Source organism: Oryctolagus cuniculus, chromosome 6 (genome assembly GCF_964237555.1).
Source record: "Oryctolagus cuniculus chromosome 6, mOryCun1.1, whole genome shotgun sequence".
NCBI classification, from domain to species: Eukaryota; Metazoa; Chordata; class Mammalia; order Lagomorpha; family Leporidae; genus Oryctolagus; species Oryctolagus cuniculus.
In genome coordinates this window covers 71,967,154-71,987,276 of record NC_091437.1, presented here as the reverse complement: position 1 = coordinate 71,987,276, position 20,123 = coordinate 71,967,154, and the positions used below count along the sequence as shown (strand labels likewise).

Below are 20,123 nucleotides of genomic sequence, written 5' to 3'. Positions count from 1 at the left end.
CATAAACTTTTATTCTCCTTTTCAGATTAGGGTTAATTGAATGGATTGAAAATACTTGTACCTTGAAAGACCTCCTTTTGAATAACATGTCACGTGAGGAGAAAGCATCTTATACCAGGTAACTGAAGGCTAACTGCCCCTCACACCCACCCCACCCTGCTTCTGCCCAGGTGTCATTTCCTTCTGTAGGGTGGGCTCTAGGGCACTTTCTTCCTCATCACATTCCCAGAGATGAAGTGGTGCTCCCAACACCCACCCTGGCCTTTGTTTGTTTGTTCTTTCTTTCTTTCTTTTTTAAGATTTATTTATTTGAAAGGCAGAGTTGCAGAGTTACAGAGAAAGAGAGCTTCAATCCGCTGGTTCATTCCCCAAATGGCAACAATGGCCAGGATTAGGTCAGACCAGAGCCAGGAGCTTCTTCCAGGTCTCCCACATGGATGCAGGGGCCCAAGCACCTGGGCCATCCTCCTGCTTTCCCAAGCATGCATATATATATATATATATATATATATATATATTTATTTATTTATTTATTTATTTTTTTGACAGGCAGTTAGAGAGAGAAAGGTCTTCCTTCCGTTGGTTCACCCCTCAAATGGCCACTAGGGCTGGCGCTTGCGCCGATCTGAAGCCAGGAGCCAGGTGCTTCCTGCTGGTCTCCCATGCGGGTGCAGGGCCCAGGACTTGAGCCATCCTCCACTGCACTCCCTGGCCACAGCAGAGAGCTGGACTGGAAGAGGAGCAACTGGGACAGAATCTGGCGCCCCAACTGGGACTAGAACCCAGGGTGCCGGCACTGCAAGTGGAGGATTAGCCAAGTGACCTGCGGCGCCGGCCTTTCCCAAGCATATTAACAGAGAGATGGATCGGAAGTGAAGCAGCCTGGACTTAAACAGATCCCCATATGTGATGCTGGCGCCGCAGACCAAGGCTTTACCCACTGTGCCACAGTACCGCTCCCCGGCTTGCCCTTTCACCTCCCTCTTGCCTGACTGAATGATCTAAGTGGAGTGCTAGATACTAAGTAGTAGTTGTGAGTATTATACTACAGTTTTTTAAAAAAGTATAACTTTGAAAAAGAACAACCATGAAGAAAGGAACTCAGTGATATGGTTAGCAGCTAGCATGAAATTAAGCACTTTCTGTGTCCTAGCACTGTCCTAGGTTTCACAGCCTTCTACAAGGTCCACTCTGGTTGTCACTTCCACATGAATAAGTGGTATAGCTGGAGTTATCAGAGATGAATTCTCTGCATGCTTTTTACTTTTATTCTCTTTGCCTTATCTCCACTTTCTACAACAGACGTGTTTTCTAGTCAGGTGAGTTTTTAAAATGTGTGTTTTGTTTCTGTAAAGAAAAATAAGGACAGCATGATGAGAGATCTTAAAGGTAGAGCTGACAGTTTTTGGTGATGAACTATAAGGTGAAGGAAGAGGAAATAGTTAAAAGTAGCCTAGGGGGCAGTGCTGTGGTAACGCAGTGCTGGCATCCCATATGGGTGCCCGTTTGAGTCCCAGCTGCCCCACTTCTGATCCAGCTCTTTGTAATGGGCCTGGGAAAGCAGTGGAAAATGACCCAGGTATTTGGGCCCCTGCACCCACATGGGAGATCCAGAAGAAGCTCCTGGCTCCTGGCTTCAGACCTGCCCAGCTCCTCCCATTGTTGCCATTTGGGGAGTAAACCAGCAGATGGAAGCTCTCACTCACTCTCTCTCTGTAACTCTGCTATTCTGCCTTTCAAATAAGTAAGTCTTTAAAAAATAAAAATTAAGAAAATGCAAATATTTGGGGGGAAAAAAAAGTAGATTCAAGACCCATTTCTCCTTATTGTGCTCTCATTCTTTCTGGAAAGTATTTGAATAAGACCCATATTCTCATCAGCCAGAGGGTATCTGTAAAATTAAGCATATTCTTAACCAAACTCATATTCCTGGGTAATTGGGACTAGATATGGCACTGTTTACCACCTTTTAGTTCTAGACACTTTTAGAGTGCTTTGCCTGGAATTGTTCTTATCCCCTAGGAGACAGGCAAGCTGGTGGAACAACTTCCTGGTGTGAAATTGAGCTGTCCATGAGGCGCTGAGGCTGGAGCAGGGCCTTGCCTCCTGTGTGCCTGTGCCTTGCAGGGCCTTGTGATTCAGGGTGGTGCTTGGTCAGCACAGGTGCAGCTGACTTGACAGTTTTTAAGACACTCAAATTATGTGATATAAATATCCCTGCTTTCAAGAGGAATAGTATGTGATGTGTGTATTTGTATATATTACTGCATATGAAGTGACGTTAAATTGGTTAAATCTAAAAACGTTAAAATTGGTTAAATCTAAAAAACAATTGCGTAAATATTGAAAACAAACACAGAATGGTAAACATTATCCCTGACTACACATTTGGGCCAGCATTGTGGTACAGCAGGTAAAGCCACCACCTGGGACACTGGCATCCCATATGGGAGTCAGTTTGTGTTCTGGGCACTCTATTTCCAATCCAGTCCCTGCTAATCGCTTGGGAAAAGCTGCAGAAAATGGCCACCTACGTGGAAAACCCAGATGAAGCTCCTGGTTCCTGACTTTGGCCTGGCCCAGCCCTGGCCATTGTGGCCATCCTGGGGAGTGAGACAGAGGATAGAAGATCTCTCTTTCTCTGTCTCTCCCTCTCTGTAACTCTTTTCAAATAAAAAATTCTTTAAAAAGTAAATATAAATAAAATGAGGGATTTCTAGCCACCTGTTACTTAAAATCATTGCTGTTTTTCCCTTAGTTCTGCAGTTTTACAATCTAAGGCTTTTCATCTTCGTTAGCACTAGGAGAGAGCTCAGATGAAAATGGAGTGTTGTGTTTGTGAAATTCACTTATCTGTGATTCAGAAAAAATTCACCTGTAGTGACTGAACTGCCAAATCACGTTTGCAATTGTTCTGTCTTTGGATCTTCATAGAAAAACTGTTGAAGCTTTTGGCACAAACCCGAAAGTTGATAAAATGTGCAAATATTGCATCATTTCCTGCCCCTCAGGTACTGCCTTTTTTCTATGAAACATGAACAGCTTTTGAAGCCCAATTTGAGCACCCATTGTCATTTCACACAGCACTTTCTTGTGCACACTATGGCTGTACGTGCCTCCCCATCTGGGAAGTGGTGAAGTGTGGCAGTGATAAGGGAGAGGACAGGCCTAGCCCGTGTTCGACAGATCCCACACAGGCTTTGTGTCTGAGCGCTCGCGTGCTGACCTCCTGCCGGCCTGCTCGCAGCAGCCACGTGTCGAGCTGTTGCCTCGCTGTCGCCCTTTTCCTGGTGAGAGTCTCGGAATTACACACCTGGGGAACAAGCATTTAGGTTTATCGCATCTTGGGCCTCTGTATGAAGTGGGAGATTCATCAGATGTGATTATTTTGGGCCTGGATTTTTGCGTAGGAAATGGCTTGAGATTCTGTATGAGTAACTAAGAATGCATAATAGCTAGATCCCGAGTAATGTGGGATCACTGTATGATAACATCTGATTAAAATCATGTTTCCTACTTCTACACTATTTTTCAGTGACACCTTGGTGATCTTTGCCTCTGAAATCATGAAGTGCTAAATATCTAGCTGATACTAACTCCCTTTTACTTATTGTTAGTGACTCCAAAGCACCGATGTGTGACTACAGTGAGTGGCTGACAAAAATGTCGGGAAAGCGTGGCACTGGCGCTTATATGCTAATGTTTAAGTAAGTTTTGTTCTGATTTTCCTTTTGTATTAACCAGTTCATTCTTCTTAAAGTTACTTATTCACTTGTGATTCCTAGAAAGCTTTGCCTCAGAAATGTTCAAAACCTAGTTGATATTTGAGCTTCATTGTAAACAAAGAATTTTAAAATTAGAATCTCCAGTCACAGGAATTCTGTTGTATGAGACATTTCCTTTCATTAAATCATAGGAGAGCTAATCGGACTGAAACTATCACAGCCTTCAGGAAAAGAGAAAGCAAAGTGCCCGCTGACCTCTTAAAGTAAGTATCCTTGTGAGGCTCGCGCCCAAGCCGGCGGCACAGCCAGGTCCACAGCTGCTGTCTCTCTGCAGGCGCGCCTTTGTGAGGATGAGCACCGGCCCCGAGGCCTTCCTGGCTCTCCGCTCCCACTTCGCCAGCTCTCACGCGCTGCTGTGTGTGAGCCACTGGGTCCTAGGCATCGGGGACAGACACCTGAACAACTTCATGGTGGCCTTGGAGACGGGGAGTGTGATCGGAATCGACTTTGGCCATGCCTTTGGATCAGCTACCCAGGTGTGCTGGCCTCTCTTTTTTTCCAGGCCACTTTAGAAGCATCCTAGGGCTCTGTGTCACCCTCCAGAAGTGGAGAGTGTCTCAAGAAGTGACACGTGAGGTGGGTTTTGCCGTGGTCATCATACTTGACATTCTTGCAGAAGGAACCATCTCGGCTCCATTCCGGCCTTGTTCAGACAGATCACACAGGCTGTGCAGATCAGTTTTGTCATGAAGATGAGGATCTGAGCTTTATAAAGCCTCATAATCAAGCTCTCTTGCACAGGATGTGACACAGGTCTCTGGTCTGACAAAACCCTCTGAATGTGACTCCCTGCCCCGCTGCGTGTTCCCACGTGTGCAGGCTTTTGCACTGGGAGGTGGCACGAGCTGAGTTGACTGCTCTTAGGCACTGGAATGCGCCTCTCTCTAACTGGTGTCCAGGAGGGTGGAGTTGAGATTCTCACTCATGTGAACAGCAGCGTTGCCAATGTGTTTCATGTGTGCCTGTTACTGTGGACATTGCTAATCTATATTTCTTCTTGCATGGATATTTTTTCTCTTGTTTAGTTTCTGCCAGTCCCGGAGTTGATGCCTTTTCGCCTAACCCGCCAGTTTATCAATCTCATGTTACCCATGAAGGATACGGGGCTTATCTACAGTGTCATGGTGCACGCGCTGAGGGCCTTCCGCTCCGACCCAGGCCTGCTCACTAACACCATGGACGTGTTCATAAAGGAGCCCTCCTTTGACTGGAAGGTAGCTTTCATTCTGCCACCCTGCACACCTGTGCTGTGGCCTGTTGTGTCACAGCAACACAGCAAGTCTTTCCTAAAAATTCCCAGGGTTTTGTATGGCAGTTCTTAAAAACTGACATTTGGGGGTCATGTGGCCTGAAAACCAGAGGAGAGACAATAATCCTCACTGGAGAGAAATGTAGCTTCAGTTGCCTTCATTGCTGCCAGGAGAGGGCACGCAGACCCCGCTGGGGCTGGCAGCCCCTGTGTCTCTGACACAGTGTTCAGTTTGAAAGCCATTCCACGTGAGCTCTTACTTGACCAGCAAGCAGACGGTGCTTTCCTAAGTCTCCAAGGCCATCCCTAACACCGCCCCTCAAGAACGAAGCCTGGCGGTGCTGTCCTTCCGGGGGGTGACGTGGGGCAGTGCCACCACTGCCCTCGGACAGAAAGCTGTAGAGTGCTTCCCAGTTATAGGTACTTGTGTATTGTTAGGTAATTATGTGAGTTATTCTGTGTGAATGTCGTAAAGCTGTGTTCTCTTCTTTTAGTGTTTTGAAAAGAAAATGCTAAAAAAAGGAGGATCATGGATTCAAAAAGTAAATGTAACCGAAAAAAATTGGTTTCCCCGGCAGAAAATACGTTACGCTGAGAGGAAGTTAGCAGGTGCCAACCCAGCGGTTATTACTTGGTAAGATTGTAATTTGTGGGAAAAAACCATAACATAGCCCCACCCTGCTACGGTTTCCTAATGGGTGGATGTACGTGCAGAGCGCTGAGTGCCTTACCTTCAGCTGGGCTGATGGTGTCACTGTCCTCGTTTTATCCACGAGGAAAGCGGGGCTTCCCCAGCCAGGGTGAGACCCGTGGCTCTGAAACCTGCACGCCAGCCCTGCGAGGACCTGCAGCCTTGGGCACAGAGGCTGTGGCTTCTCCAGTGGCCAGCTACGTTACCCACAGGACGAGACAGGCACTTGGATTTGCTTTTGTTCTGCAATGTGTGTGTGTGTGTGTTCTTCATACGTGTGAAGAACATGGCGTGGGCCTGCTTGCTAGATGACAATCCAAGTGGGCTGGCATTTAGGTCAGCCTTCCAGTTTTTCTCATGTTAAGGTCGAAAGTAAATAGAAAATATAGAGAGAACGTGCAGAGAAGAAAAGTAGTTGGGCTTTATAGTTAAGTACATGTCAGTCTTTGGTCAGCTCTTACGTGTGCGTGTGTATTTTATTTATTTGAGAAGCACAGAGAGATGTCCATCTGCTGATTTACTCCCCAAATGCCATCACAGCTAGGGCTGGGCCAGGCCAACAGGGGCTCCATCTGAGTCTTCCATGTCGGTGGTGGAGACCCAGCTACTGGAGCCATTGCCTGCTGCCTCCCAAGGTCTTCATTAGCAGGAAGCTGGAGTCCGGAGTGGAGCCGGGCATTGAACCCAGGTGCTCTGATGTGCAGACAACTCAACCAGTTTCTCAACTATTAGGCCAAATGTCAGCTTGTTTTTGACAAGGATGCCAAGACTATCAAATGATCTTTCCAACAAAAAGGCCCTGGTGGAAGAATGTAATTGGATCTCTGTCTCACGCTATCTACAAAAATTAACTGAAAATGGATCAAAGACTAAATGTCAAAGTTAAAACTAGGGGCCAACATTGTAGTACAGTGGGTTAAGCCACTGCCTGCTCTGCCAGCATCCCATATTGGAGCATCCATATGGGCCCCTTTTGCTCTATTTTTAATCCAGCTCCATGCTAATATGCCTGGGTAGGCAGTGAAAGATGGCCCAAGTACTAGGACCCCTGCCACCACATGGGAGACCAGAATGGAGCTCCTGGCTTCAGCCTGGCCCATCCTCAGTTGTTGCTGGCATTTAAGGAGTGAACCAGCAGATGATAGATCTCTATCTCTCCCTCTCCCTCCTCTTCCCTCCCTCCCCCTGCTTTTCACATTAAAAAAAAAATTCCTTTTTTTTAAAAAAATTAATTAATTTATTTTTTGACAGGCAGAGTGGATAGTGAGAGAGAGAGACAGAGAAAGGTCTTCCTTTGCCGTGGGTTCACCCCCACAACCTACGGCCGGTGCACCGCACTGATCTGAAGCCAGGAGCCAGGTGCTTCTCCTGGTCTCCCATGGGGTGCAGGGCCCAAGCACTTGGGCCATCCTCCACTGCACTCCTGGGGCACAGCAGAGAGCTGGCCTGTAAGAGGAGCAACCGGGAGAGAATCCGGCGCCCCGACCGGGACTAGAACTCGGGGTGCCGGCGCTGCAGGCGGAGGATTAGCCTAGTGAGCCACGGCGCTGGCCCTTCCATGACCTTTTAAAGACCTTTTTAATGCTTGGATTCCAAAACCTCTTGTACCAAAATAAACATCTTTGAATTCCATGTTCTGCAAACTTATTGTGTTAACTCGTATCTAGCATAGGTAAAAAATAAATAAATAAATAAATAAAAACTCTTGCAACTCAATAATTGACAACCCAATTTAAAAAATGACCGGAGGGGGGCCGGCGCCGTGGCTCAATAGGCTAATCCTCCACCTTGCGGCGCCGGCACTCCGGGTTCTAGTCCCGGTCGGGGTGCCGGATTCTGTCCCGGTTGCCCCTCTTCCAGGCCAGCTCTCTGCTGTGGCCAGGGAGTGCAGTGGAGGATGGCCCAGGTGCTTGGGCCCTGCACCCCATGGGAGACCAGGAAAAGCACCTGGATCCTGGCTCCTGCCATCGGATCAGCATGGTGCGCCGGCTGCAGCGGCGGCCATTGGAGGGTGAACCAACGGCAAAGGAAGACCTTTCTCTCTCTGTCTCTCTCTCACTGTCCACTCTGCCTGTCAAAAAAAAAAAAAAAAAAAAAATGACCGGAGGAATCAAATAGGTATTTCTCTAAGAAAGATATACAACTGCCTAGTAAGCACGTGAAACAAAAAAATGTTCAACATGACTTGTCACCAGGGAAATACAGATGAGACAACACTTTACCCACTAAGCTGTGTTTAATTTTCAAAGAGGGTACAGCCAGTGTTAGCAACATGTGGAGAAACAGGGGCCCTCATGCACTGCTGGTAGCAGTGGAAAGTCTGGCAGTCGCTCAACACGTTAAATGCAGACATAGCATTTGACCTGCAGGTTAAGCAGATGCCGCCACACTAACGCCCTTTACCTTCTATTTTCCTAAACGTCCAGTCTTTAACTTCAAGGTTAAGAGCAAGAGGAAGTTGGGTGAGGATTGAGAAGGAACATTTCGCAGGATAGCTTGGAGTGCAGGCCCCACAGGAGGGTGATGTACGGTTTGTATTTTGATGTTTGTTTATTCTTCTTTGCAGTGATGAGCTACTTCTGGGCCACGAGGAGACACCTGCCTTTGGGGATTTCAGGGCTGTAGCTGGCGGAAGCAAAGATCACAACGTTCGTGCCCGAGAACCACAGAGTGGCCTTTCTGCAGAGACACAAGTGAAGTGCTTGATTGACCAGGCCACGGACCCTAATATCCTGGGCAGAACCTGGATCGGCTGGGAGCCCTGGATGTGAGGTCTGCTGGGGCCAGCAGACGTGAAGCGTGGGTGGTTTAGCGTCTCCGAGCACAGTCACTTTGAGACGCGTTCGTGTTGCCTGTGTCATAGGTTGTTGTTACTGGGGTGATATTTCATGGAACAGGTGCATCATAATTTGTTTATCCATTCACCAAAGGGTGGATATCTGAGATGTTTCCATTTTGGGACTATTATGAATAAAACTGATATGACAAAAAAAGTCTCCTAAACTTAAATCAACAGCAATCAATAAGCTGACTTTCCTAAAGCATGATAGAGAAAAAAATCACGTTAGTGACACAGTATTGTAGCATGGCTTGAAATCAAGATCATGATGAGTATACAAATACTGGTGTGTATCAAAGATGATACAGTATAATCCAAGATTTGGGCAGTAATAAGATGTAACTAGAAAAATGCGTATCTAGGGTCATGTTCACTCACTGCATAGGACATACTGGAAATAGCACTTTATTGCTAAGCCCTTATGAAACTAAAGCCAACAGCATAATCAAATGATAGCAGGTAGAGCTGTGACTATGGAGTATCAGAAGTGACTGCATTTGATGTGTTTTTTTTTTTTTTTTTAAGATTTATTTATTTTTTGAAAGAGTTACAGAGGGAGAGACGAGAGAGTTCTATCCACTGGTTCATTTCCCCAAAATGGGTACAACTGCTGAGCAGGCCAGGCTGAAGCCAGGAGCCTGGGACTCCATCCAAGTCTCCCATGTGGGTGGGAAGGGACCCAAGGAAGTGGACCACCTGCTGCTGCCTTTCCAGGCACACTGGCAGGGAGCTGGATCAGAAGTGGAGCAGCTGGAACTTGAACCAGTGCCCATAAGAGATGCCAGCATTGCAGATGGCAGCTCACCCTGCTGCCCCACAATACCAACTCCTGCATTTGATGTTTTAAGATTTTTTTTTCCTACTAGTTTTGACATGTCATGATGGAGTTGCTCTCTGGAAGAGAGAGTCTATTTGGAGAGGGAAAACCTGGGTCTCAGGGTTCCTGTTGCTCCCCTGGTCCTCAGCTGCAGGGCAGGTGGTGGCGTGCTGCCTGCAGGTCTCAGAGCATCAGCTGCGGCACATGGGGCAAAGGCAGCAGCGCTTCATGCCTCAGCCCTAGGAAAGCAGTGCCTCTGGCACAGCAGGTCAGCTGTGAGAGGCGGAGACAGCGTGCACCCCACCTGCCTCCTGCAAGCCTGCAGTGCCTGCCACTGCTTGCAGATTGGCTGTTAGCTCCTTGTTACTGGTTTTTTTCTTCAAACATCTGTGTTTGGAAACTCTTACAAGATTTTGAGAAATGGTAATGTGTGTAACAAAGTTTTTTCCAAAAATAGTGCCAAAATCTTTGTATGCAGTTTCGAGTATAAATGTTCATCTTACACAATAGTTCATTATATTACCTGCCAAATTTATCCTGATGAATACAAATTGATTGAATGTATTATGACATCAAAAATAAACATTTATGTTCTCAAAAAGTGGCAAAAGAAATTTCATCTTTTTTTTTTTTTTTTTTTGAGGTTTATTTTATTTGAAAGGATTACAGAGAGATCTTCCATTCACTGATTCACTCTCCAAATGGCCACTACAGTTGGGGCTGGGCCAGGCTGAAGCTGGGAGCCAGGAACTCCATCTGGGTCTTCCAGGTGGGTGGCAGGGATCCAAGTACTTGGGCCACATCCCTCTAATTTCCCAGGCACATTAGCAGGAAGCTGAATCAGAAGCAGAGCAGTGGAGAATCAAACCAGGGCTCTAATATGAGATCCAGCATTGTAGGTGATAGCTTAACAAGGTATGTCACAATGCTGGCCCAGAAATTTCATCTTTTTTTTTTTTTAATCATATTGCACAAGTATGATTTTAGAATACCAAAGTTTTTTTTAAAAAGATTTATTTTGTTTATTTGAAAGACTGTTACAGAGAGAGGTGGAGAGAAAGAGAGAGAGAGAGAGAGAGGTCTTCCATCCACTGGTTCACTCCCTAGATGGCTGCAATGGCTGGAGCCATGCTAATCCAAAGCCAGGAGCCAGGAGCTTCCTCCAGGTCTCCCATGTGGGTGCAGGGGCCCAAGGACTTGGGCCATCTTCCACGGCTTTCCCAGGCCACAGCAGAGAGTTGGATTGGAAGAGGAGCAGACGGGACTAGAACCGGCACCCATATGGGATGCTGGCGCTTCAGGCCAGGGCTTTAACCCGCTGCCTCACAGCGCTGGCCCCGAGAAATTTCCTCTTTAAAGAAAAAGAAATGATCTTGTGAAAGCAGTCTTCAAAAAATTCATGGAAATGTGTATTATGAAAGTAGTTCATGGATTTCAAATTTTTTGACACAAAATAAACTTTGTCTTTTAATCTCTCTTTTTCACAAACTTTCTGAATTACCTTAGTGAAAAAAAAATTGTTTTTGTTTTTAATTAATTAATTACTTTCAAAGACACAGAGAGAGAAAGATCCTTCATCTCTGGTTTGCTTCCCAAATGGACACAATGGCCTGAAGTGGGCCTGTCTGAAGCTAGGAGCCAGGAGCTTCGAATTCTGGGTCTCCCACATGGGTGCAGGGGCCCAAGGACTTGGTCATTCTCTGCTGCTTTCCTAGGCACATCTAGAGCAGCTGGGACTCGAACTGGTGCCCATATAGGATGCTAGTGCCACAGGCGGTGGTTCACTCACTACGCCATAGCACCTGCCCCTGTGAAAATCTTGTATATACATAACTAAGGAAACAGTTTTTGCTATAGTACAGACATACCAAAGCAGCCTACTTGGGAGTCTTGTTGATCACAGTGTATTATTTTTTGCAACCTTTATTGGCTAGAATTTGTGCTTGGATCCCAGTAATGCAGCCTTCATTAATTGAATCACCTATGCCACGTGAAACCCTGTTGTATTTTGTTTTTAAGATTTATTTATTTGAAAGGTAGAGTTACAGGGAGAGAGAGGAAGAGAGATGAGAGATCTTTCATCTACTGGTTCACTCCCCAAATAGCCGCATCAGCCAGGGCTGGGCCAGGCTGAAGTCGAGGGCCGGGAGCTTCATCTAGACCGCCCATGTGGGTGCATGGGCCCAGGCACTTGGGCCATCCTCTGAGGCTTTCTCAAGCAACCAATATGGACACTGGTTCGAGTCCCGGCTGTTCTACTTCCAATCCAGCTCCCTGCTAATGGCCTGGAAAAGCAGTGGAAGCTAGGCCATGTGCTGGAGCCCCTGCACCCACATGGCAGACCCAGAAGAAGCTCTTGGCTCCTGGCTTTGGATCGACCCAGCTCTGGCCGTTGTGGCCATTTTGGGAGTGAACCAGTGGATGGAAGACCTCTCTGTCTTTCCCTCTCTCTGTAACTCTTAAATAAATAAATCTTTAAAAAAAAAAAAAAGTCAACGCTTTGTTGGACTCAGCTGGGAGCACACACATCCAGCTCAGACTTTTTAGTACTTGTTCATGTCCCTGAATGATCCCAAGAGCACCATTATTGATTTCAGCCAAGTAGATGAATTTGTGCAAGCATGGAATCTGGATAAAGAGGAGTAGCCTTAGTTCACCAAAAGAGGCACTTGTGGTGGTGGCTACCATGTGGAGAGCAGGGGTCTAGCATCCTCATTGTAATAACTCTAGTGACATCTACCTCGGCACCTTGAACTTGATTCTGGAGACTTAAGGAAAAAAATGCCTTGGTCGCCAGTGGGTAATAATCAGATGGGCACTTTCAGTGTCTGGCTGCTTCTCCAAGGTGAGCTCTTGCTTCATCGCCTTACTGCGGGTGGGCGTTCGTTTAACTTTGCAGGTGAGATGGTCACAGCACATCGTGGCATGGTATGAGTTCCTGTGGGATTTCACAGCGATTGCAATCGCAGCTCGTTAATCCTTTGAGAGTCCCAAGACAGAGGGAGGGCCGGGTGCATTTGGTTCTACAAATGTCAATAAAAAGAGTCACATTAATTGTCTGGCTTCCCAGTGTGTGTGAAAGTTACGACTGCACTATACTATTTTTTTTTTTTTTTTTTTTGGACAGGCAGAGTGGACAGTGAGAGAGATAGAGAGAAAGGTCTTCCTTTTGCTGTTGGTTCACACTCCAACGGTCGCCGCAGCCGGCGCATTGCACTGATCCGAAGCCAGGAGCCAGGTGCTTCTCCTGGTCTCCCATGCGGGTGCTGGGCCCAAGGACTTGGGCCATCCTCCACTGCACTCCCAGGCCATAGCAGAGAGCTGGCCTGGAAGAGAGACAACCGGGACAGAATCCGGCACCCCGACCAGGACTAGAACCCAGGGTGCCAGTGCCACAAGGTGGAGGATTAGCCTATTGAGCCGCGGCGCCGGCCATGACTACACTATACTAAGTGTGCAATAACATTGAGTCTTGCCTCAGTGTTGATGACTGCTGACCGGTCGGGGTTGTGCTGGCTGGAGAATTTCTTAAGACAACTATGAAATTTGCCACATCAATCACCTCTCTTGCTTTCACAGAGAACAGTCTTTACCAGTAGATTCCATCTCAAGAAATCACTTTACTCACCCATGAGAAGCAACTCTTCATTCTTTCATTTGATCATGAGGTGATGCCTTGCAAATAAATAAACTGCCTTAGCCACTAATAAGAGAGCCAGTGTGGCCTTAGAAACTTTGAAGCCAGGAGCTGACTTTTCTTCTGTAGCTATGAATGACCTGTATGGCGCCTTTTCCAGTATAAGACTGTTCTATCAAGAAGTGGTCATCCAGAAGGAGATACTTTTCTCTGAAGGGAGGAGAGAACTTCACTTTGCTTATGGCTTTGTCTAAATCTGGAGTTTGTGGGTTCAAAAGGCTTCTGTAGCCTCAGGTGATCACTGACTGACTTCCCATGCAGGACCTCTCTCCTCAAAGAGATGTATTATGAGAGTTAACAGTAAAACTTGTTCCAAAGATTTTTTTGGTTTTGGAGTATTAAGTAGAAGATATTCTTAAAAAAAAAGATTTATTTATTTGAGAGATAGAGTAGGCCGGCGCCGCGGCTCACTAGGCTAATCCTCCGCCTTGCGGCGCCGGCACACCGGGTTCTAGTCCCGGTTGGGGCGCCGGATTCTGACCCGGTTGCCCCTCTTCCAGGCCAGCCCTCTGCTGTGGCCCGGGAGTGCAGTGGAGGATGGCCCAGGTGCTTGGGCCCTGCACCCCATGGGAGACCAGGAAAAGCACCTGGCTCCTGGCTCCTGCCATCGGATCAGCGCAGTGCGCCGGCCGCAGCGGCCATTGGAGGGTGAACCAACGGCAAAGGAAGACCTTTCTCTCTGTCTCTCTCTCTCACTGTCCACTCTGCCTGTCAAAAAAAAAATAAAAAATTAAAAAAAAAAAAAAAGAGAGATAGAGTTACAGAGAGTGGGAGAGAGAGAGAGAGAGAGAGAGAGGTCTTCCATCCGCTGGTTCACTCCCCAAATGGCCCACAACAGCCAGCACTGCGCCGATTCAAAGCCAGGAGCCAGAAGCTTCTTCCAGGTCTCTCACGTGAGTGCAGGGGCCCAAGTCCTTGGGCCATCTTCTACTGCTTTCCCAGGCCATAGCAGAGAGCTGGATTGGAAGAGGAGCAGCCAGCACTAGAACCGGCACCCATATGGGATGCCGATGCTTTTAGGCCAGGGCTTTAACCCAATGGGCAACAGTGCCAGCCCCTGTAGTCCTTAAATACAAGGTGTCTTTGGGTGAAAAAGACCATTCTATCTACAGTGAAAAACTGTTTCATTTTTTAAGGAGGCCAGATTGACTTTCACAAGCATAGCTATTTTTGTTTATTTGTTTTTAAGATTTATTTGTTGGGGCCAGTGCTGTGGCATAGCCTGTGGTGTTGACTTCCCATGAGTGCTGGTTCAAGTACTAGCTGCTCCACTTCTGATCCAGCTCCCTGCTAATGTGCTTGGGAAAGCAGCAGCAGATGACCCAAGTGCTTGAATCTCAGTACCCATGTGGCAGACCCAAAATAAGCTCCTGGCTCATAAATAAATCTTTTTAAAAAACTATATTAGGGATTTAAAAATATGTTTGTTTATTTTACAGAGAGGCAAAGACAGAGAGAAGTCTTCCATCTGCTGGTTTACTCCCCAAATGGCCACAATGGCCAGGGCTGAGCGAATCTGAAATCAGGAGCCAGAAGCCTTTTCTGGGTCTCCCATGTGGGTGCAGGGGCCCAAGGACTTGGGCAATCTGCTGCTGCTTTCCCAGGCCATAGCAGAGAGCTGGATCAGAAGTGAAATAGCCGAGACTCAAACTGATGCACATATGGGATGCTGACACTGCAAATGTCCTTGCTCAAGGGATTGATTTTAGCTCCTTTGTCAAAGATAAATTGGTTGTAGATGCCTGGATTGATTTCTGGAGATTCTATTCTGTTCTGGTGGTCTACACATTTTTTATTTTTTTAATTTTTTTTAAATTTTTTTATTTTTTGACAGGCAGAGTGGACAGTGAGAGAGAGAGAGAGACAGAGAGAAAGGTCTTCCTTTGCCGTTGGTTCACCCTCCAATGGCCGCCGCGGCTGGCGCGCTGCAGCCAGCACATTGCGCTGATCCAAAGCCAGCAGCCAGGTGCTTCTCCTGGTCTCCCATGGGGTGCAGGGCCCAAGCACCTGGGCCATCCTCCACTGCACTCCCGGGCCACAGCAGAGAGCTGGCCTGGAAGAGGGGCAACTGGGACAGAATCCGGCGCCCCGACCGGGACTAGAACCCGGGGTGCCGGCGCCGCAAGGCGGAGGATTAGCCTAGTGAGCCGCGGCGCCGGCCAGTATGGACATTTTGATGATGTTGATTCTCCCAACCCATGAACATGGAAGATTTTTCCATTTTTTGTGTGTGTCTACTTCTATTTCTTTCTTTAGTGCTTTGTAATTTTCATTGTAGAGATCTTTGACATTCTTGGTTAAATTTATTCCAATGTATTTAGTTTTCTTTTTTTGTAGCTATTGTGAATGGGATTGTTCTGAAAAGTTCTTTCTCAGCCCTAGCACTGCTCATACAAAGGCTATTGATTTTTGTGTGTTAATCTTATACCCTGCCACTTTACCAAACTCTTTTATGAGTTCCAATAGTCTCTCCGTGGATTCTTTTGGATCCCTGATGTATAGAATCATGTCATCTGCAAACAGGGGTAGTTTAAATTCCTCCTTCCCAATTTGTGTCTCTGACTTCTTTTCCTTGCCTAATGGCTCTGGCTAAAACTTCCAGGACTATATTGAATAGTAATGATTAGAGTGAGGATTCTTGTCTGGTTCTGGATCTTACTGGGAAAGCTTCCAGTTTTTCCACATTCAGTAAGAATGTGGGTTTCAGTAAGAATGCGGTCAGTTTGTCATAAATTGCCTTGATTGTGTTGAAGAATGTTCTTTCTACACCCAATTTGCTTTAGGTTTTCATCATGAACGGGTGTTGTATTTTATCAAATGCTTTCTCTGCATCTATTGAGATAATCATATGTTTTTTCCTCTGCAGTTTGTTAATGTGGAGTATCACACTGATTGATTTGCAGATCCTGAGTCATCCTTGTGTGTGTCAAGGATCTGCCATTTCTTCTAGGTTTCCTGATTTGTTGGCATACAGCTCTTTGTGGAATTTCCTGTGATTCTTTTTATTTCTGTGGTATCTGTACATTTCCTTTTCATCTCGATTTTATTGATTTGAGTCTTCTCGCTCTTTTTATTTTGTTAGTTGGACCAATGGTGTATCAGTTTTGTTTATTTTTTCAAAAATCCAGCTTTTAGTTTCACTGATTGTATGTTTCATTGTTTGATAGTATCCCATAAATCTCCAATGCTGTTTTTAATTTTTCTAATTTCTTCTTTCTTTTTTTTTTTTTGGTCTGACTGAAAAATTTCCAAAGATTTGTCTTCTAGCTTGTTCATTCTTCTGCCTCACCAAATCTGTTGTTCAGGCTTTCCACCTCATTTTTTATTTTGATCTATTGAATTCTTCATTTCTAATATTTCATTTTGATTTCTTTATCTCAGTTTCATGGGGAAAATTTTTATTCATGTCATATTGTGGATTTACTTCTGATTGTTTCTGAGGAATCATGTGATTTTTTGAATTCCATTTCAGATATTTCCTCAATCTCTACATCTTCACATTCTAATACTGAAATGTCATTGTGTTCCTTTTGGGGAGGGGAGTTCATGTTGTTTTCCTTATTCTCATTTCTTGAATTTCTGCCTTTATTTTTTAGGCATTTGTGGAGATACTTGTTGGTTTTTCCTTCTGATGGTTTTTATCTTTGGACTATTCCTCTGTGGCTTAGTGGAGTGTCTGCTCTTTCAGTGAATATTCAGAGGTGGGTGATAGGTGTGGCCAGGGAGCATCAAGGTTGACGCCCAAGTTGGGTGTGGTAGATGTCTTTTTTAATCAGAAGGGAGGGTTTGACCCACTCTGTTGGCATAGTCACACCCTTACCTCCTCTCTTCCAAAGGGAGCAATGCCCAGGTATTAGCCCCCAGTAGTTGCAATATTCATCTGCATTGCCTTGAGAACCACATAAAACACGTGTGCAGTCCTCCGTGTGAGCAAGGATCCCATTGCAATGACCCACCCCAGGCAATCAAGGAGCTCTGAGCATGTGGAGCCACTCACAGTGATTGACCAGAGAGCTAGCTATACCTTGCACCCTCTCCTATAGTCACAGTATTCCCACAGTCTCAGCACACAAGTCTCCCAGAGTCACGGGGTGCTGCACTGCTCCATCCCGCTACTCTGTCCCATCCACAGAGAGGCGGAGACTCTCCCAGAGGCAGCTCCTGTGGGTGCTCCACCTAGGCAGTTTGAGCCCCAGAGCCTGTAATTCATTGGGAGCCTGGGGGCACTTCACAGTCCCATGTGGGTGGCCAGCTCCATGCCAATCATCCCAGCCAGACTCAGACATCTCTCAGCTGTTTGCTGGGCACAGGGATATGAGCTGGCACAGCTGTTATGTATGTCCAAAATGGTGCTTGCCCTCTCTCAGTCTTGTTGCTGGATGCCAGGACAGGGAGAGAGAAATGTGCCCTTTTTTTTTCCTCTTGGTTGGGAGATACCCTATCTCCCACAGGGCTCCAGGTTGGACTCAGTCCGGGCTCCCCCCACAGCTATATCACCACTGACAAGGGCTGCTGCAGTCTGGCCTCACTGCACTGTGCAAAGCTGGCACGCCATTTCTCGACTGCGGGGGTCCTGTGTGTGCCTGTGCTCGGCTGTGTGTCCACACCCTCCACGCGGGTCACAGCGTCCCTCTTCTTCTGTGGAATTTCCATAGCAGTTTTCTCCCTAACTCGTCCCTGAGATTGCACTCTCTCCACTTTTTTTTTTTTAACTTCCCCTCACCTGGAGCCATAAGCTCCCTCCCTAGTCTGCTATCTTGGAATTCGACTGCTGTGGTTTCTGACATGGAGATGATCATTAGGTTATGGAGGGAGCAAGAGTTTTCTCATTCTGGCAGCTTTCAAGGCTGTCACTTGGTGTCTGGTATTAGAAGTTTTGCTATAATGTTTCCTAGCGTGGATTACTTTGCATTTACTTAGTTTGCTGAGCTTCTTGGATGTGTAGATTCATGTCTTTCATAAACTCTGTGAAATTTTGGCTATTTCTTCAGATGTTTTGTGTGCCCTTTCTTGCTTCCTACTGGAGTTCAGCTTCGCTGTGCTGCTCTGCTTGGCGGTGTCGGGATGCTGTGCTCACGTTTTGTCACTTCACTCTGTGTGTGTGTGTGTGTGTGTGTGTGGTGTGGTGTCCACGTTGCATCCCTGCTTGCATCATTTCAACCATCTGACATTCAAGTTTGCTGATTCTCATATGTTGTTGTTACCCGTTAATGAGTTCTTCCTCTCAGCGACAGAACTTCCGTTTGGTTCCTTCCCATAGTTCCTGTCTGTCTATTGGCAGCCATGCCGCACCCTCATGGTTTCCTCGCATTCTCTGCTTTGCCATAACTGTGGCGTGGCTTTCAGAGGGGCAGTCTGGGTTCCGTCAGGGTCCATTTCTTAGTCATTGCTTCACAGGGTGATCCTGCGTATGGGTCACCCTTTCCTGCTTCTCTGCATGCTTCATAAACTTGTTTCAAAAACTAGACATTCGGAACATTAATGTGGCAATTCCTCAAATCCGATTTCCCCCTCCCCAGGGCCAGTGCTGTTTGTTGTGGGCTTTTGTTATTACTTCAGTGACTTTTTGAAACTGCTTTTGTAAAGTTTGTGTTCTTTGTGGCCTGTGACCACGGGAGTCTGTGTCCCATTAGCCCCAAGGTCAGCCAGTGTTTCAACACAATTACCTTCAGGGCCCAAAACACCCCTCCTCCTAATAAGAAAGAAAAGAAAAATCAAACCCATGCCAGCCTTTGCAGATGGCTGTGGGGTGGGAGCCGCTTTAGCTCTTAGCCAGCCGGTGTAGACTTCTGCCAGAGCTTTTGCTTCTGCAGTGTGTGCAGCCAGAAGTGGCCACTCCAGGGTTTGGAGGCCTTTTGTGAGCGCACGGCCCCTCCTGGGCCTGTGTGCTGCCTATCCACCCATCTGCTAGGCGAAGGAGCATTTAGAAGGCTCGATTTCCCTGCATCCCCTTTCCCGGAGTTTTTGGTCTTTCTGTTGCCTGTCTCAGGCTGCTGCAGCCAGTGCTTGCCCTCTGTCTGCTTTCGCAAATGCTCACATGCCACCCTTTGCTCCAGGCCTTCAGGGAGCTTCTGGCCAGGGCCAAGTGCACAGCTGATGCCCACAGATTTTGCCAGCTGTTTTTGAGGCCAGGGCCCTGGAGTTTCCTGCTTCACCAGTTTTGGTGATGTTACTCCTCTCATGTTTCTTGAATTTTCTAGTTTGCTCTCAGAACTTGTTCTAACAGACATTGATTTTTAAAATATCACTCATGGGGTAAGGCATTCTGTGCACTTTGGACACTGTTATCCCATATTGGGGTGCTTGGTTCGAGTCCTGGCTACTCCACTTCTGATCCAATTTCTTGCGAATGTGTACCCTGGGAGGAAGCGCGTGATAACTTGGGCCCCTGATACCCACATGGGAAACCTGGGTTCAGAGTTCCTGGCTTTGGCCTGGCCCAGCCCTGGTTTTATGGTTGTGTGGGGGAGTGAGCCAGCACATGGAAAATCTGTGTTCTGTCTCTCTCTGCCTTTCAAATAAAGTTAAAATAAATAAGTAATCAAAATAATGTACCACTCTTAAGCATATGTAAAAGGAAAATATAAGCAAGTACACGGCAGGTGGGACACCGACCCGCAGGCTCCACACGTGTTCTCTGTTCCGGCTACGTCGCTGGAGTCTGGAGGCTCAGTCTGTTCATTCCAGAGGCTGAAGTGCATGCAGAATTTTTTTATTCCTCATCACGTTTTTTTTTTTCTTTTAATTTAATTTGAAAGGCAGTGAGAAAGAGACAAAGACACATAGTAGGAGATAGAAGGCTCCCATCAGCTGCTCCACTTCCCAAATACCTGCAACAGCTGGGGTTGGGCCTGGATGATGCCAGGAGCTGGTAATTCAATCTAGGTTTCCCACATGGGGGGCAGGGACCCAAGTACTTGAGCCATCAGTGTTGTTTCCCAGGGTGCACATTAGAAGGAAGCTGGAGTGGGGAGAGGAACCAGGACTTGAATCCAGGCTGTCTGATATGGAATGTGGGTGTCCCAAGCTGCAGCTTAACCTCTGT

The 20,123-nt window shown here is 46.7% G+C and overlaps 2 protein-coding genes across 8 annotated transcripts in view; one reads left to right on the top strand and one right to left on the bottom strand.

The window, feature by feature from the left end:
* PRKDC (protein kinase, DNA-activated, catalytic subunit) overlaps window positions 1-9,982 on the top strand; it is a 177,660-nt gene extending 167,678 nt beyond the window's left edge. For 5 of the 7 annotated variants that reach the window (XR_011389983.1, XM_070076562.1, XM_070076561.1 and 2 more), the window contains 7 exons: window positions 26-118; window positions 3,618-3,707; window positions 3,917-3,988; window positions 4,060-4,261; window positions 4,811-4,999; window positions 5,529-5,668; window positions 8,292-9,982. Coding sequence is in view for 6 of the 7 variants with exons in the window: in XM_070076562.1 (XP_069932663.1) it covers window positions 26-118; window positions 3,618-3,707; window positions 3,917-3,988; window positions 4,060-4,261; window positions 4,811-4,999; window positions 5,529-5,668; window positions 8,292-8,496 (991 nt within the window). In the remaining variant the exon portion in view is untranslated. Of the gene's footprint in view, window positions 1-25; window positions 119-3,011; window positions 3,285-3,617; window positions 3,708-3,916; window positions 3,989-4,059; window positions 4,262-4,810; window positions 5,000-5,528; window positions 5,669-8,291 lie in introns of those variants that run through there. The other 2 variants (XM_070076565.1, XM_070076564.1) reach the window with 2 other exon arrangements.
* Window positions 9,983-12,238: 2,256 nt separating this feature from the next.
* Window positions 12,239-20,123, bottom strand: part of SPIDR (scaffold protein involved in DNA repair) — a 469,038-nt gene continuing 461,153 nt past the window's right edge. Inside the window, exon 20 of the mRNA XM_051844476.2 lies at window positions 12,239-12,404. Within this exon, the coding sequence (XP_051700436.1) occupies window positions 12,330-12,404 (75 nt within the window). The 3' untranslated portion in view covers window positions 12,239-12,329. The remainder of the gene's footprint in view (window positions 12,405-20,123) is intronic.